The following is an 18,374-nucleotide window of genomic DNA, read 5'->3' as shown; positions in this document are numbered from 1 at the left end:
CAATTTTTCTCTCAGAAACATTTAATCTAATCTTCTGTAAGTCAATTCCTATTATTTTTTTAATTTGATAACTTATTACACCTGTACAATTCATATGTTATTTCCATTTTGCGTTATTATGGTGTCTTTTAGATTTAACATACTTCTTTTAAACGGATTTTGCTAAAAATGAGATATTGTTGGAAAGTAAAAAAAACAAATTGAGTGGAAAAAGTTAAAACGGAATACATGTTTTTAGAATAACATTCAACACCAAGTTATCCAAAGCATTAAAAAATCCATAACTAGGGAAAGTTCGCGTGGACATCATGGGTAGGGAGGTAGGGATACAAAGATTGTCTACGTTTGTCCACGTCCAGGGAAAGCAGGGGGTCAAAACCAAGAAATTTCTGTCCACGTGGTATATGAACGGTCCCTAATACGATGTCATTAAAAGATTCGACAGTTTCCTTTTCCAAAACTCAACGTTTTACGGGCAGCAGACAGAACGAGTTATTACACTGTAACTGGTTGACTGAGAAACGACACAATGATATTATTAATAACATTTCCCTGGTGTCCTCTGTAACTGTGACTTTTTAAAGCTTGCATAGAGCTCGGACAAAACTAGTTTTGTCACCTAATGAACTACTGCCTTGTCACTACATAGCACTATCCAAACATACACTGCCTACAATCGCAAATCTGTCCCAAGTAGATAGGAAATCCCATAGAACATGGGACTGACTTGCGACATGATGGGCAGTACATTGCTACTCTAAACATGAGAGTATGTATAATAAACAATCGGATGCGTTCAACTAATATTTATCTACACACAGGCATACGAAACAACATTTACTAGGAAACCGCCAATAAGTTATCAGAATATGTATATTTCCGTATTGTTATAGATAAGTGCATATTGCGAATTATGAAGACGTGACACGAGAAAACAATGGAGACTTTTTATTACACTTGCTTTGATTGTGATAGTATTCAGTAACCCGCATGTATGTATGACATTTCCCAAGAAACTGGAAAAGTTCAATCAGCGTTATAACACCTGATGGTGACATGATTTAGTCCAATACAATATGAAGTGATACAGCGGAGACAATTGTGATGAAAGTGCAGTATGTGTGTATGCGTTAGATTTCATTTTTCGTACAACGAAAGCATTCTAGCGTATTTTTTTTGTTTGCATTCGCATAACTATATGTTCAGGATTAACTCAGCAAGCAGTAAAAACTTGCAGAACCGAAAAGTAAAATACCGGAAGGTAAGGTTTTAAATGCAGCATCAGCAAACAAAGTGGTAATAGTTGGGATTCTAAAAAACTTTTTCCACTGTACCTTACCATCCACCAGCAGATGTGTGTTGTAGCACTTGTGCACACCGGCAATGGAGGGATTTCGATTCAAAAGTTTGGGGTTCAGTATCAGCTCAGTGACATGCGCAATTGCTTCTTCGAGATCGATCAGACTTAGCAAGGAAAGTTCAGGGTCTTCGTCGGGTGTCTTCCCCACCAGGACTTCACTATTGGTGGTAGTTGTAGTGTTGATGTTGGTAGTAGTCTTATTAGTACTAGTCTCGGTAGCACCGACTTCATTTTTGCTATCACTATTTGCTACAAATGTCGGCACAATAATCGGAAGTGGAGGATCATTGATGGAAGGCATTATTTCCGAGTTCATTTTTCGACCTATCATCACCAGATACGCTTCATTGTATCTCAAATGCTTCAATAATTATCCGGTAATGTATGCAACATTGATAAGCAACAAGAAAACGAAATAAAAGTTAGGCATTCAAAATGTGGGAATGTCAGTCTGGAATTTCGGGGAATCGATACTATTGTAAATAGTCTGGTTGGTGTTTACTTACAGTAGAATGCCTCCAGTATCTGACGAGTTCATGTATATCGGAAGATGGTGCCAAGAGAAGAAAATCTCGCCACTCGTTGAAGCTTATGTTGAGACTGCCATCTTTGTCCATCCTAAAAATTTAAGAAAGGAAGTGTTAAACGGAAATAATCACAACAAAATCATCCAGTACGGGCACCTTTTAAGTAACTTAGCCGCCTCGTGCCGGTCCATTTCAATGCCTAGATCCTTAAAGGCTACTATCAGCTCCTCCAAATCCACCATCCCATCACGGTTCTTGTCCAGATTGCTGAACTGCAGGCGGAGATTTTTTTCGTGCTCCCGCACGTAGTGGATAAATTCAGCCAGACCGACATCGCCGCTCTGCGTCTGGTCGGATTGCTTGAGAAAACGCTGAAAAAATAACGAGTGTCCGTATTCCTGCCGGTGGTGGTTCCGTGATGATGGTTACCAGCGATGATGGTGTGTGAGTTGTTTTAAAAGTGTAGAGCGAGCAGAATGATAGCGCATTTTGTTTTATTTGCGATAGCGTGTCAGTGTAGCGAGATGGCGTGGCGTGCATTCGTTATGGAATAATGGCCAAATGATAAAGAAGAGAAAAATAATAAAAAATAAATTAAACGAATGTCAGTGAGCACAATTATTGATGCAATTTTGAATACATTCAAACAAAATATTCAGATTAGGGTGTTAAGAAGTGTTACTAGCTACATTGATACCCGCGGTACGTGTTAAACCGGATTGAGCAAGTCCCAATTACCGATCACCATATTTTTCAAATAGATAATTATGTGTAATTGGTTGTTATTGTTACTCTGTCGGCGTATTTAAGATTGAACAGAGAATGGGCAAAAATCGAAAACGAAAAAAGCAGTTTTTTTCCATACCGTGTGTTAGATCTTCATTAAAATCAATCACCAGTACTGTAACAACATTCTGCATAAGCTGATTGATTTTTATGAAGATCTAACATACGGTGTGGAAGAAAACTGCTTTTTAAACGTATGATCGGGAAATCTTTTACTACGAAAATATCAAAAATAATTTCTTAATTTTCAACAAAAATATGCTATGGTGCATATGACCACCAGAAGAAAATGATAGGTTGCCATCTACATGTGAAGATTGCTGTATGCCAGTTCTATGCAATTCTAATACCAAGATTTGTCTTGCATGAAAGTTCGATTATTCGATGTACAGTCAAGTCCCGCTTTATCTACTTTGGTAAGTCCACATATCCTAAATGTAAAATAAGTATAGGTTTCTGCCCAAAAGCCAACTGTTTAGAACTGTTTTTGTTTAGCTGTATTGTTGACTAGGTGACTAATTTGCAGAAACATGCGATGTTTTCTTGATATGCAATCGTTTGTGTAAAACGGTCGATGACGCATTCTCTTTGCGATTTTGCTCAGCTGTTTGGTGTGTTAGACATTAATTTGTATGCGTGAAACAGGCATTCACATAGTGCTTCGGGGGGAAATTCGATATGTGTACCATCCAGAAATTGAACTCTTTTTTGACGACGATTGAGAATGCGACTCGTGCGTGATGAATAGAAAATATATTCATTTAAAAACTCGTGTTACTCAATATATTGAAAATCATACAATTATACTCATTGCACTAAGCGCTTTTCAAAAATTTGGGAAAGCATATAAAACAATAAATTATCATCGTTTACATTGTGCCAGGGCCTACTTTGATACGTTTGAATCGTTGTTGCACTTTCGATTCATGTAATGATCGGAGATGAAAGAAAACCTGTATTGGATGAATGCGCGGTTGGCTCGGTTTTATATTTTAGTTTTTAATTGATTGGTGAAAAATGAGCAATTATTTTCTCTTTTCGTATAGAAAATCGAACCGTCTAAAAAACAATCAAACTGAAATTTCCAGAAGCGTCGGTCACAACGGTGCGGGGTCATGTTATGAAGCCGCAGCTCTTCTATTCCTCTGTAGACATCCCCCAAGAAAGAAGAAAGCAAACAAACCGAAATTCGGCGAAGCTAGTTATTGTCTGCGTCCCACGTCCACCGAACATTGAAGGGCGTTCATCTACGCTTTCACGAAATTCGCTACCAAGCGATCCCAATTTGAGCAGAACGAATTTAAATCGAAAAAACGTGGACCGCAAACTGCTAGGGTGTGCAAAATTAAAGAATGGCACCACTAAGATGATAAACCGTCTCCAAGCGGTTTATGGCAAATATTTACAAAACGTAGCAAAAGAAAAACACTACCACAAAGCTATAAATAGGTCGCCCGCAGCAGGCTTAGTGGTTGGACACATGTGCCTGATTCAAACCGGGCGGTGTGACTTTTCGCTGACTGTGTACTTGTCACCGGTGTCGGATAAACTAATCCAAACTGTGAAACTAGACCTAGCCGCCAGGATTTATGGTTCTCGTGGTTCGCCGACCTACGACGAAAGAAGCATGGAGTCATGGTCGGGGATGATAAGTTGGTATAGTTATTTTTAACTACTGTTATTGATTGATCGAGTGTGAAGAAAATTTTACTGAGTCCAATTTTCACACCATTACCCTAACCAGACCACCTGGTGGGTGGGCAAGTACGAATCGATTGGCATGCAAAGCTCTAAATGTCAACAAAAGAGTCGTAATTCAACCAGAAGTCGACTCATGGTGCGACAAAATTCCTGGAATATATTACGAATGCATAGAGGTAAAATGGTGCGCTGAATGTTTATTGTTTAGTTATCTAAAACAATTTTAACGCCAAATATAGACTATAGTATAAAATGAATTTGTATCATATATGCGTCGGATATCAGATTCTAAAGCCGTGTGGTGTCCGGCGGGCTGAAATCTTTTTGCACTATTTCAACCAAGAATAGAACCTCTGGGAACTGCTCCCATGTCGTAAGAGGCGACTAACAACATGCTAGGAGTTCCTAGGCCGACGTTTTGCTCCGTACCGAAGACTTAATCTGGACGGACCTTAAGGTTTTCCATATTACCCTCTTTCCAGTCTGTATTTAGTGAATCACTGACATATACTCACCTTTTCTGATTCGCCTTTCTTGATTGTGTACCAACGTTTTAAGTTTCTTCTGGCGATTGTATATTAGCCGTAAATGACGAAATCTAATTCTACACTAAGTAACAGAATATATTAATATACCGGCACTTCCACGCCAAGGTTTAACTTCCAAAGCTTTGGTTTAAAAACCGTTTTTAAAAAATGGAAACTTTCATGTAGGAAATTTATTGAATTGGCCTAAGATGGAGCTGTCGAATTTCACAAAAAGCTTTTTATGTTGCAAGTGATCTGTAGTTGTGTTAAATTAGGTATTTTTCTATTATATTTGGAACCGTCTACCGACAAATCTACATTTACGAATACCTCCAAAAGTGACTCCTTGAGGTCTCATGAAGGCCTGACACTAGCTTTATGATACTTTTGCTTTTCTAAACAGTAATAAAAATCTCAACATTCAAGAACTTCACTTTGTCAGAAAATGTAGGGCCATCGGAAGCTAAAACTTCGTAAAATCGCACTCCTGGTCCTTTTTTCAGTGCAGTACTCTACGTCACTCGTTCAAATTTGCACCGCTCTTATGGTAGTCGGTATTTGCTAGTATTACTGTTCTCCCATCCATTCTGGTAGTCAAACGGTGGGATAGCAAAATTCTTACAAGTTTCCTATCTCATGCCTCCACGCGAGTCTAAGTCTATTGATGACATTTGGTCCTTAGACCGCAGAATGAGAGGGTGCGAACAGAATGAGAGGGTGCGAACAGATCTAGTCGAGAAAACATTGCCGTAAAAATGAATAGTTGATCGGAAATTAGCCCCAATACGACTAATCTGACTAGTATCTATGAACACGGGTCAATACGTATTGAAAATTCGCCGCGTCTGTTTTTATGAACCTAATTTAAAGCTCCGTTATTGCTAACAAGCCCGTGCATCAGGTTAACAATCCTTTATATTTCCCTTCAGTGTTCGGTATTATCGCTCGTATACTTGTATTCCACAAACAATCCGATATGGAAAATAAGAAATACTTTCCTTGATTTATAACATCTCTCGCTATTTTTGCCTGTATAATGTGTTATCACTCGGTAGTTTTCAAGCCAATAAATATATCGTAGAGAAGAAGTAGCGAATTCTGTCCAAATACTGTTGCAATAAATAGTGATCCGGCCCATTACGCGGATAAGATTAGCTTTTCTAGGCAATACTCCCACGGTCGGCCGTGTAGAGTTCAAATTGCTTTTGTTTAGGGAACATAGTATACTCTCGGTAGCCGGCTGCCCAGTGTTTAAAAATAACCAAAAACTAAACAAGATCATCTCTTTTTCGAGTGATCGTGCACTCGAAGACTAACTAAACAACTACCTAATAAAACATGCTTTACAGGTCGCATCGTTTGCTTGGAGCGAATCCTAGACCTGATACCCTTCCAAACCACCAACTCCGCGACACCTATGGAAGAGTCTGATGAATCGTCGTCCTTCCGTTAAGTAGGTGGAGCATCAACACTTCCCGTCTACCTTATCCTTTATCCTTCCCCGTGAACGATGGAGATGGGGGCGGCCGGCAATGATGGCTATCATGCTGTTGAGGTTTTAATATGGGTCGGATTGGTATGAATTCCTACTTACCACTTCCTAAGCAACTCTTATTAGATAATCAGCAGTCAAACATGATGAAGTCAGTGTGCAATCCGCCAAAATCATCGTCACAACGCAACGCAACGCAACGTATATGCGTCGGATATCAGATTCTACAACAATGCCGGAACGTTTTCCCCAGAAATACATTTCCCAGAAAGAATCAATACTCAGAAAACTAATCTCCTGAAAGTACCAAAGCTCAAAAAATTATTTGGCGGAAAATTTTATTTCTTTAACCAACTTCGTAAAAATCATTTCATTCAGACTATATCCACAATACACACGAGGAAGGTTTTTTTGTGAATTGAGCACAAATAGATTAATAATTAAATTATTATCATAAAATTAAGTTATTTGAAGAATTCTGGGGAAAATTTTCATAAATAACAATGAGAGATTCTCTTTGTTTACTTTCTCTTCTATTCATTACGCGGTCGCTCCAACATTTACATGGAGGAGGCCCAAGCGCAATTGGTAAATTGATTCCTTTGTACGCAACTCACCGATTGCAAACCCCACACATACATTTTGATTTTTCTAACCAAAAAAAAAGGCGAAAAATCCTATCAGGCATCAGAATACATTGGCTCAAATGGCACGTTTCCCGTGTGTAGTGCCGTGCCGTGTCTTCTAATCATTTCCTGAACGAAGGTAAGAAAAAGGAGGGAGAAAGTAGAATTGGAAGAGTGGGAAAAATAACAGCACAAAAACAAACAGAATGTAGGTTAAACTCACAAATCTGACCAATTCGTCAACCTTTTCACTTTCAGTAATACCGGCATGTCCGGGCACCCAGACAAGATAGATAGTGTTGACAATGCTTAGTTCTTCGATTTGGGTTCGGCACGCGCTCACTAGCTTGGACCGGGATTTGTCTAAGCTAAGGGCCTTGATTGCAGCCTGACTATCGGAGCAGAAGTTTATAACTCTGCCGGGCAAACTCAGTTGAAGGGCCGTTTGTACCCCGCACATAATCGCAAAGATTTCTGCTTGGAATACAGTACAGTATCTACCTAGTGAGTGAGATTGTTCCAATCTCATTTCACGACAGTAGACACCAGCACGTCCCTTCATCAGAGAACCGTCAGTGTAACAGACCACTTGCGTTTGTTGTTGTCTTTCCATATAGCCAAACAACCACTCCTCTCGAGAGGGAATCTTCACATGGAATGTCCTGTAAGGAAAACTACATGTGAGTGTAATATCGCTGGGTGCAAGAATATCGTATAAGAATATTGTATCACATGGGCGTCGGATATCAGATTCTACAACAATAGCCCCAGAAATACATTTCCCAGAAAGCATCAATTCTCAGAAAAGTAATCTCCTAAAAGTACCCAAAGCTCAGAAAATTATTCGGCGGCAAATTTAATTTCTTTAACCAACTTCGTAAAAATCCTTTCATTCAGATTACATCCACAATACATATGAGGAAGATTTCTTTTGTGAATTGAGCACAAACAGATTAATAATTAAATTATTGTCATAAAATTAAGTTATTTGAAGAATTCTGGGGAAAATTTTCATAAATAACAATGGGAGATTCTCTTTGTTTACTTTTTCTTCTATTATTACGCGCTCGCTACAACATTTACCTGGGAGAGGGCAAATCGTAGTTGATTGATTTTTTACGCAACTCACCGATTGCAAACCCCGCGCATAGATTTAGATTTTTCTAACCAAAAAAGAGGCGAAAAATCCTATCAGGCATCAGAATACATTGGCTCAAATGGCACGTTTCCCGTGTGTAGTGCCGTGCCGTGTCTTCTGATCATTTCCTGAACGAGGGTAAGAAAAAGTAGAATTGTAAGGGTGGGAAAAATAACAGCACAAAAACAAACAGAATGTAGGCTAAACTCACAAATAGTTCAAATTGGCTGCGAGTGAGCCTAAAACTCTTTACCAGATTCGATAAAGAATTTTAGGCCGGTTTCGATGGCAATGTACCGGTGCACTGATTTTGCACTTTCGAGCAGAAGTGTCAATGAAATATACCCAGTTTTCTGCACTTCTGCTCGAAAGTGCAAAACCAGTGCACTGCCCTGCACCAGTGCGCATCAATCGAAAAGCATATATGTGCTTGAGCTTCAGTTATTTCAACTCGAAATCGCAAAAGCGCTACTGCTAGACAGTTGCATATCAGATGGATCCATAGTCGAATTCACAAAGATCACATGAAAAAACTCCGCACGCTGATAAGTTGCCATGTGATAATTGAGTTTACAGTGGCCGGTAAAAGCCCTGGTAAGCATGCCGCAGTGGAGTTTCGAAAAATATAGCAGATTTTTCGAAATCACTGGGAAACGGTTGTTCAAGAAACGTCTTTGTTTGGCAACATGTTTTGGAGATTTCTCCAATAATTGGGGTGCTCGGACCAAGCCCAGAGCCGGATTTTTCCTCTTATCCAAGTCAATCGCTAAACCTGATCTGACCAATTCGTCAACCCTTTCACTTTCAGTAATACCGGCTTGTCCGGGCACCCAGACAAGGTAGATAGTGTTGACAATGCTTAGTTCATCGATTTGGGTTCGACACTCGATCATTAGCTTGGACCATGATTTGTCTGAACTAAACTACCCATAACAGCATAAGAGTCCCATGTTGAAAAACAGCAGGCCGAGAAAAACGCTGTTCAAGATTGTCCCATCCATTGAGCCAAATGGATGGGACAACCATGTTTTGGTATTTTTTTTTTTTGAGATTTTCTGAACAAACCCGGTAATCTTATTTGTGCGGTGTTGTGAGTCATTTGTGCGGGAGAGTGTGTCGTTTTGTTTCCATAGAGTACGATTCTCGCTTGACGCCGCAAAGTCATTTTCGTTCACGATGTAAGAATGGTTCCGTTTTGGTAATATCGTTCGTGCTGTTTACGAGTTTCCTTTTGACACATTGCATCGAGAAGGTCCATTTGGGTAAACTGGGGGAGTATGAGATGTTCTCGCATGGTGTTGGTTAGGGTTGGAAATGAAAGTTTTAAATGATTGTGTGTTTCGTGAGAGGGCCGTATTCATAGTGCAGTGATGAGCGTATTGTGTCTTGTGAAGTTTTGGTAGTGAAATCGGATTCCTAGAGTAGATTGAGTTTCGTTTTATGATCAAATATGGCATTCCTGAGGATCTGACAGTATGCGTGCGCTATGAAATTCCGTTTGAACTAATACCACTACAATTACATAGCATATGTGTTACCATTGGAATGCCTTCCTGTGATGGTGTGCATCGTCCCATATTTAAAGAGGGTAAGACAATTCCAACAGGATTATCTTTGACATTGTATTAAGTTTCATTCAGAAAAAATAGGACTTACTAGTGTATTGTGATGCTCGTGTGTTTAATTTCAATAGAACGTGAAACGCACGGGCGAAGGCTACGCGAACGCGAACGAAATTCACACCTTTCCGATCCGTTTCAGTGGCAGTACGGTAACGTGTGCGGGCGCCGGTATTCTTTCGTGCGGGACTTGTCCGGGACGGTGTCATATCGGACAGGTGTGGATGCTCGCATTTGAGTTGAATGGACGGTGTCTATGGGCGGTGCTGGGCCGGGACTGGGACGGATCGAATAGGTGTGAATACAGTTTAAAAGTATAGATTGGGTGTAATTGTTCCATTTCATGCACACCGATTAAGTTGATTACAGCGTCTGGCGAGGATTCGACGACCTTTGTTATATACTCCCATTTCTACACGCCGACAGTTATATGCACAGGGTTTCTATTAAAGATGATGCGGTGTTCAATTGTAAGAAATAATGTCACTCACTTTTCTCAAATATGACTGGGCAAATTTGAATTTTATTTCGATCGGAGTTGTATGAATCGAGTATGACGCCACATAACATATGCTTTGTAGATATTTTTTTTCTTTTTTTGTTGAATTTTGGCTATATTCCGCCGTAGGCATCTGAAGCTGAGATTTATTTCTCTTACCAAGATATGTGTCAGACCGTCGAATTGCAATAAACACCTGAATCGCGCGCGGAAACAAGTGCATATAACCCCAAATCTAGAAGATTAACATGTTATGTGCAAAAACGCTGTCATAACACGAAAAAAAAATTAAAAAAATCTATTAGCGTAAAAACTATATGCGTGCGTAGTTGATTGTATGTCCGACGTACAAACTCGGTTTGTTTTGGGTACTTGGGTAGTGCTTATTTTATACCGCTCAAAGTGTAGTTCAGTCAGCGTAATAATTCGCGCAAACATTGATCGCATAAGAGTTGGCATTTTATTCAATCGTTAGTAGAGAAACAGCAATGAAAGTGCATATTAAAAATACTCTTGACTTTTGTTCCTACTAAACAATTCTCAAACGAATATTGATATCAGACTACCTCGCGCTTTTAGCAATACTCCTACGGCCGGCTGTTTGGAGTTCAAATTGATGTAGTTTAGGGAAAAACTAAATCACTCTCGATGGCCGGCTATCCAGAGTTTAAATACAAGAAAAATCATAACTAAATATCTTTTTGCTCTGAGTATACGTGTACTCGGAGATTAACCATCCCACCGCATAAAACAAATTCATTTTGTGGTCGCATTGCCTGCTTGTGGCGAATCCTAGACCTGTATCTGTCCTTTAATCCAACTCCGTAATACCTATGGAAGCGTCGCTGAGTCGGGGGCCTTCCTTAAGTAGGTATTACATCAACATTTCCTACCCTATCCTAAGTATCGGTGAAGATGGTCGTGGCCGGCAATAACGATTCTCATGCTATTGGTTTACTGAACTCATAAGAGATAAAGTTCATTCCCGATCATTTATCTCACAAGCAAGATGAGTTGAGCTACCTATAGGCAACATGATAATCGTTAGTATGCAATCTACGAATAGCACCGTGCTTCGCAACGCAACGCAACGCAAACCCGGTAATCTTATTTGTGCAGTGTGATTCAGTGGTGATACAGAATACAATCCAACGGATAACTCATTTTCGACAAAAATCCACATGGGACTCTTATGCGTTTATGGGTAGTAAAGGCCTTGATTGTAGTCTGACTATCGGAGCAGAGGTCTATAACTTTGCCAAGCAAGCTCTGTTGAAAGGCCGATTGTACCCCGCACACAATCGTGAAGATTTCTGCTTGGAATACAGTACAGTATCTACCTAGCGAGTGAGATTGTTCCAAATTTTTTTCACGACAGTAGAACCAGCACCAGCACATCTCTTCAGCAGAGAATCGTCAGTGTAACAGACCGCTTGCGCTTGTTGTTGTCTGTCCATATAGCCAGACAACCACTCCTCTCGATAGGGCGTCTTCACATGGAATGTCCTGTAAGGAAAACTACATGTGAGTGGTAATATCGCTGGGAGCAAGAATATCTTCACCCTATATAACCCTTAGTGACCACAATCGTGTATGGTTGGTAGCAAGATCAACATGATTACTGTTCCAAAGACCGGTAACCTGCCATCTAAATGCACATGATAGTGCATCTTGTTTGGAGGTGTATGTGAAATGGTTTGGTATTTAGAAAGGAGTCAAAGGCAGCAGTCTGAGTTGTGCTGAAAGCACCAGCGCCACGAGCGCCATTCTTTGTAGATAAGAGGTTCTCAATCTTCTTCGAACTACGGACCCCTTAGAAATCACCCTGGGTTGCTGCGGAGCCCCACAGTTAAACATCGATTTTGTATGCCTTCAATATGTTATTTTCAGGTGGAAACAAGACTTGAAATTTCAATATACACTCGGAAAATATATTTTTCTTCGCGGACCCCCAGCAACGACGGGGTTCGCGGACCCCAGGTTGAGAATCACTGTAGAAGGTTTAGCTTTGATTAGACCGTTATCACCTCAGCTTTCTGCCGCCACACGAAGTATCTGTATGACAGCATTAAACGCACAATTGTCGTGTAAATCCTATAGAAGTATTTGGTTCAAGATCCCAGGTCTTTCGAAAAGTTCGTCTGCACTGCCCGACGACCGTGCACGCTTTCTTGACCCTGAGCTCAATATGAGAAAACATTTGGTTTGGAATCCAATAAAACTCCAACGTGCTTGACTTGATCGGTCACACACACAGTAGCTCAGAATCAAAGAATTGCGATGGACGAATCCCGATTGTTATTCGCTTCTTCGTGAAAATAACCATTGAAGTTTTGTTTGAACTGAATGATCATTGAACTTGTCGACACCACTGTTCAATAGCTCTTAACGCTTGTTAGTATTTGGTAATCGTCAGCAAACCTCGTAGGTTGGAAATCCAATTTCCTCAACGAGCCGTCGGCAACGAGGATCCATAGCAAAAGTGACAATACGCCACCCTAAGAACAGCCGTATATACTTAATTTCATTATCTCTGCTGTCTCAGTGACAAGCGAAGAATGCGGTTACTAAGCATTGCGTTTTAAGAAGATTACAGCTTCTATAATAGAAATACAAAAAAAAACATTTATTTCTCAACGTTTTGAAGGAAGTCAGCTGTGGGGACGACCAAAATAATGGTTAGCGGTTTCAAACAGAACTCCAACGGCTTCGTCCGAGATGTCACAAGAGTGTCGAGCATAACCGTGCATTGAACTAAAACAATAGGGCCAGAATGATTTGGTGATTCCAAATTATGATGATAAACAAAAGAAGACGCCCAAAACACTGTCCACGACGGGACGATGCTGACGTAGTTAAAATTTGTGATAATAGAAAACAAAACCTACGCAAGGCCGACTTCAAACAGCTTCTGGGGAAGGAGTTTTGTGCGGCAATCGGAAGGGGAAAGGTTGAAAACATTTTCAGACGTATGAAGCTGTTGAAGTTCAGTACGAAATATCGGGTTTGGTATGCTTTGAAACTCAAAAGACCAACTCATGCTCAAAAGAAGGGAAATGTGTTCATAAAAATAATCAGCACCAAGAGTGCAATACAGCAAGACTATTCTGTTTAGCACAGTCTTTTGGGATAATCACCCTTATTCTTGTTTACGGCGAATGTGAGATTCGTTCGAATTCGATTCGAACGAATAGTAAGCTCATGTGATTTTGCTGTCGTAAACGGGAATACAAACCACTTTCGAACGAATCTCGCGTTCGTCGTAAACAAGAATAAGGTTGAATACTTGTTATACCATTTGAACAAATATCCGCTAGAACAATACAGCCACCATACTGGCATATCCAAATATAATCATGACGGTTACTTGGGCACAATAGTGTGGTCCACTATCAATTCAGTAAAACTCGTGCACTAAATGAAATAACGACAGAACCATCTATATATGGTGGTAACATCGCAATTACGCCGTAAATGTTTTACTCAACTTTTTCACTTGAGATGGACGTCTGTGCTCTGAGCCTGAATTAATGTTGCTTCTCATTTTGCACGAAGCAGAAGGAACTTGGCCTTAATCTCACTGCTCTGTCGTTGATCTTACGTGATATTCGAAATGGAATATTGCTTGTTTCTCTAAATGTAAACTAGCTTTGGAATCCACAATCTATTAAAACATATTTTGATCAAGTCAGCTTCCTAGGCCAAGTATTCCGAAGATTAATCAATATACCAAAAAACACAAATTACGGAAATTTACGATTTTCGGAATAACGGGATCTAGGAATCAGTAATTTTTAGAAACTATAGAACCCAGGAAAAAATTAAGGGTCCAAATTTCAAGAACCAGGAAATCTAGAGTTTCAAAAATCAATAAAAAGAGAGATTAGAGCTTTAAATCTTCGATATATGTAATCCGCTGGACTCGAATTTCAGGATCCAAGGATTTGAGATATTTAAGCTGGTATTAAATTATTCCGAAATAGATGATCCAGTCATACGGAAAAATTGAAATATATCGAGTGTGCAATCGTTGTCCTATGTTGACACTAATTGGATTGTAAAATGTTCAATTCGAAAGGTCTAGGGCCTTACCGTCGAAAGACGTGAACAATGCCTGGCCACAAAACCTTGCTTAACATTAAGTAAGTAGTGTTTCGCATACTGCTCATCAGCACCTGTTCGTTGATAAGTCCCAATTAGCACCAAATTGGCACCAGTTAGGCACAAAATACAAACAGAAACATGTCTTGCGTGAACACCTAAACAACTGGCTGGTTCCGAGTGTTTTGTCTAGGATAGCATATACAGAAGTTCTGGTTTGCTGACGAGAAAGCGGAATCCGAAATCTTGTCTTTTTGTTTGAGCACCCAACGTCTGGCATCAAGCCAAAACTTCCTTGAACGGAAGTATGAGTGTTGGATTAGACAAAATTATGTGCATGAGGGTGCATAATAAGTGTGTGATTATTATTAGAGGGAATTGGGCCAATTCGGACCTAGTAAGCGTTTATGAGCTATAGAACTGGAACCTGTCAACCGATTCACAAATAAATATGTTGTCCTGAAAACTTGATCAATCGTGCACATTTTTTTCCTAAGACGACTTTTTCCGATCTTTTACCGTATTGTGCATGCGCATAAAAAGTACAAGAAAGGTCCAAATTACCCCAACGCTGTTCCAATTCGGGCCACCCATTTCTTATCGATTTTTTGCAATAGAAATTTCGGCCTAAGTTATTCCTACCTGATTTTCCCTAAATTTCGAATTGACAAAAGAAATTTTTTTTTTGATATATAAAACTTTGTAGTAAATATACAATAAAAAATTAAGAGCTGGGCTAAATTACCTAAAAATAGGTTATGAGCTATAACGTCGAAATCTGTCAACCAGTTTGCGAAAACTTATGTTTTCCTAAAAGCTCGACCGACAGCGCACATTTTCCTCTCAAAGGGTTTTTCACGATCGCGTATCAAGTCGTAATTTACAGCAAAAGGTCCGAATTGGACCAACCCATATTCTGTAATTCACACACCGATTAAACGAAAACAGTTGATAGTCTCGCCCAAAACAAGATATTAAATAAAAGATATTATCCAGCAGGTCCAAAATCACGATAATGCATTTGGCTTAATATATTGTTGTTGGCAACAAAAATCTTGTTTTTTGGCTTACACATTTTTCAAAAAACGCGCTATAAAACACATTCGCCCCTGCCGCAAACACACGAAAACTGAGAACCACAAAATTTTGTTAGATAAAAAAGAGCTACATGACAGCCATGAAAATGATATATACGCTTTTCATAATATTACCATAGCTTAAAAATTAGCTGGGGGTCCGAATTGGACCACTTTCCCCTATTTTTTACGAATACGCTATTACAATAAATACGCAGCCTTCCATTCACGAGAAGAGTGAAAAGGTGCCGTCCGCAAATAAAAGCTATTTCCACCCACACCCATGAACTGATGACTTTTGTACACTTGTAAGTAATTACAATACAAAGAATTCGAAGTGAAAGTAAACAAACTACCCCGCTGCTCCACCATACTACGCAGTTCGAAGGAGGCAAATTTCACCATTCCGTTTATTTCATGGCAAATTATTTTTAAAAATGTCCCAACAAAAGATTGTATCATCTCTTCCTCGTGTTTATCTTGCATTCATGATCGACCGTAGTGGGGTTCATAATTGCACAAACAAATTGTTGGCATCAGTCCATGATCATCTCGGAAATAGGTTAACATGAAGATCAGACTACTTCCAAAAATTTCGCAATTTTATCATTTACTCAGTGGCTTTCACTCGCCTTCTTTTCATATCAGCGTCGGCAAGTTGTTCCCCCCAAATCTAGCTAGAAAAGACGTTCGTAATCCGCTGGAATAGGCGGATTATCACGGATGTTGTTCCAACGTCAGTGGCAATCTTTTCGATCAGTGTAGTTAACATTGCGCGTTCACAAGTCAAACAGAACAACACCCAATCCTTATCAGCACAGCTGTGAAGTTATTTGTACTTTTCCGCACGAATAAACGTGTGGTGGAACTTGGTCGTTCCGTTCGGTAATATGATTATTCAGCGTCCAGTCGTGACGGTGGGAGTTTACTTGATAACAGTTGATTAGCGATGCTTGATATGTGTCAAACACAGCTCGAGCCCCTTTCGAGTGGTTTTGCGTTGGTATTAGGAGTTTTATTTGCGTTTTTTATTCATATGAAAGAAGTTACCAAATCTAGAAATGTGACTCCCTCACGGTGTGTCCAAAACCGTAACATATTAACTTTTTGAGGATGTCAGAGGATATAAGAGAACGAAAGCCTCCGTACCACTAAAGTTTCCGGGGATATCGCCCAAAAACTTATCGTGTAGTCTTTTAAAAAAAATAAAATATGCAACAATATTAAGTGCTCTTAAATCCATACTGTTGTCTTTTAGCAAAATAGCAGATGTTGTGGCATAAAGTTTCAAATATTTGGCATATATCGCATCCATAAACCTTTCAAGCAATGACAACTTTCAGACATGCATCTCTTCGTCTGATCATAATCATAATATCAATCCAGTAATCTAAAATTCTGAATTTTGTTGAAGGTTGTCGAATTTGGGACCACTTTCACCTGAAGTACACTCAGGTTTTTTTTACGGTTAAATGAAAACCGCGTAAATTTCAAAATCCACGTAAATGAAAACCGCGTAATTTTCAAAATCCGCGTAAATGAAAACCGCGTAAATTTCAAAATCCGCGTAAATGAAGACCACTTAAATTTAAGAATCCGCGGTAAAGTGAACCTCATTGATGGATACCGCGTAAATTTCAAAATCCGCGTAAATGAAAACCGCGTAAATTTCAAAAACCGCGTAAATGAAAACCGCGTAAATGTCAAAATCCGCGTAAATGAAAACCGCGTAAATTTCAAAATCCGCGTAAATGAAAACCGCTTAAATTTCAAAATACGCGTAAAAAAACCGCGTAAAAAAATACCGCGCAAAAAAAACCGCGTAAAAAAAAACTTGAGTGTACTCAATCTGCACAAAACATTGCATAACGCAGGGCTGATTTTTGCAACAAACTGTGTTCTAATTCACCCCTTCGTTATGCAAATACGCGATATAATGACCGATCGCCTAAGTGCAGGGGAGTGTTCCTTTTAATCCGTGTAGAATTTTAGATAAATGAGCTAATAATCCTGTTTGTTTTTGTGTGGAGCAAAAAAACAGCTGAGGATGGAATCTATTGAACGTCTGCCACTAAACCACCAAATTTTACACCGACTAAAGCGCCATCTATATTTCATTATCGGCATTTTAAAAACACCGCGCATTATGGCAACTGCTTGTGATCACTGCGCCAAGACGGTCAAATCGACAGACGGCTTTATCGAATGCAGGGGCTGTTGCAAAAATGTAGTACATAGGTTGGCAAAGCTGTATCATTTTGAAACATGAGGTAAAACTACGTCGCCATTCACCTTCGATACAGAACGCCTATCACTGACCTTCCCGCTGTGCATGCAATCCGGGGTTCGAGTCTCCCTAAACCTAAGCCGGGGATGGGCAGGGTTCTACACTCAACCGCTGTCAGTTAATACATTTTTACAACGGTTGCGGTTGGCGCCTGACTAAGTTTAGTTTCGAGCGGAGGAGATATTAGTGAACATCGGGAGCGATCAGTGGCTTGCTGACAAGGAAGGAAAACAAAAAAGGCACCCGTCAAATTGCTAGTGCATCCGTCATACACAGTAAAGCTTTGGGTACAACTAATCGACCCAAATTATTTCATATACTCTTCCCGAATAAAATCGGTAGTTTTTAGTTGTAGATTATATTATATTATATTATTGATAAATTCTTTTTTTAAATTGAATCTGGAAATCATCATTGATGTCTGTGATGCGGTATTGATTAAAGCATAACTCCCGATGACCGGCTGTGCGGAGTTCAAGTTACTCGATAAAAATTTTCGGAAAGCGATCTCGTAAGACCTTCCTGCATCCCTCTCCTACTAACACAATTCCAGATGCGCGTTAAGATTCAAAAACCTCGGTCTCTGTCAACAGCAAGTGTTAAACTAACATTCCTTCCTTCCCTTGATAGAACAG

General features: G+C 39.6%; 1 protein-coding gene across 4 annotated transcripts in view; it reads right to left on the bottom strand.

Annotated features, from left to right (window-relative positions):
• LOC131689105 (mitochondrial adenyl nucleotide antiporter SLC25A25) overlaps nucleotides 1-18,374 on the bottom strand; it is a 103,089-nt gene that overhangs the window by 69,306 nt on the left and 15,409 nt on the right. The window contains exons 2-4 of one of the 4 annotated variants that reach the window (XM_058973924.1): nucleotides 2,044-2,285; nucleotides 1,867-1,978; nucleotides 1,335-1,721 (exon numbers count right to left, since the gene is read on the bottom strand). In XM_058973924.1, the coding sequence (XP_058829907.1) occupies nucleotides 1,335-1,721; nucleotides 1,867-1,978; nucleotides 2,044-2,285 (741 nt within the window). The remainder of the gene's footprint in view (nucleotides 1-1,334; nucleotides 1,722-1,866; nucleotides 1,979-2,043; nucleotides 2,286-18,374) is intronic. The other 3 variants (XM_058973925.1, XM_058973927.1, XM_058973928.1) reach the window with 3 other exon arrangements.

This window comes from Topomyia yanbarensis, chromosome 3 (assembly GCF_030247195.1).
Source record: "Topomyia yanbarensis strain Yona2022 chromosome 3, ASM3024719v1, whole genome shotgun sequence".
In the NCBI taxonomy this organism is placed as follows: domain Eukaryota; kingdom Metazoa; phylum Arthropoda; class Insecta; order Diptera; family Culicidae; genus Topomyia; species Topomyia yanbarensis.
This window is presented reverse-complemented; position numbering and strand designations above follow the sequence as displayed.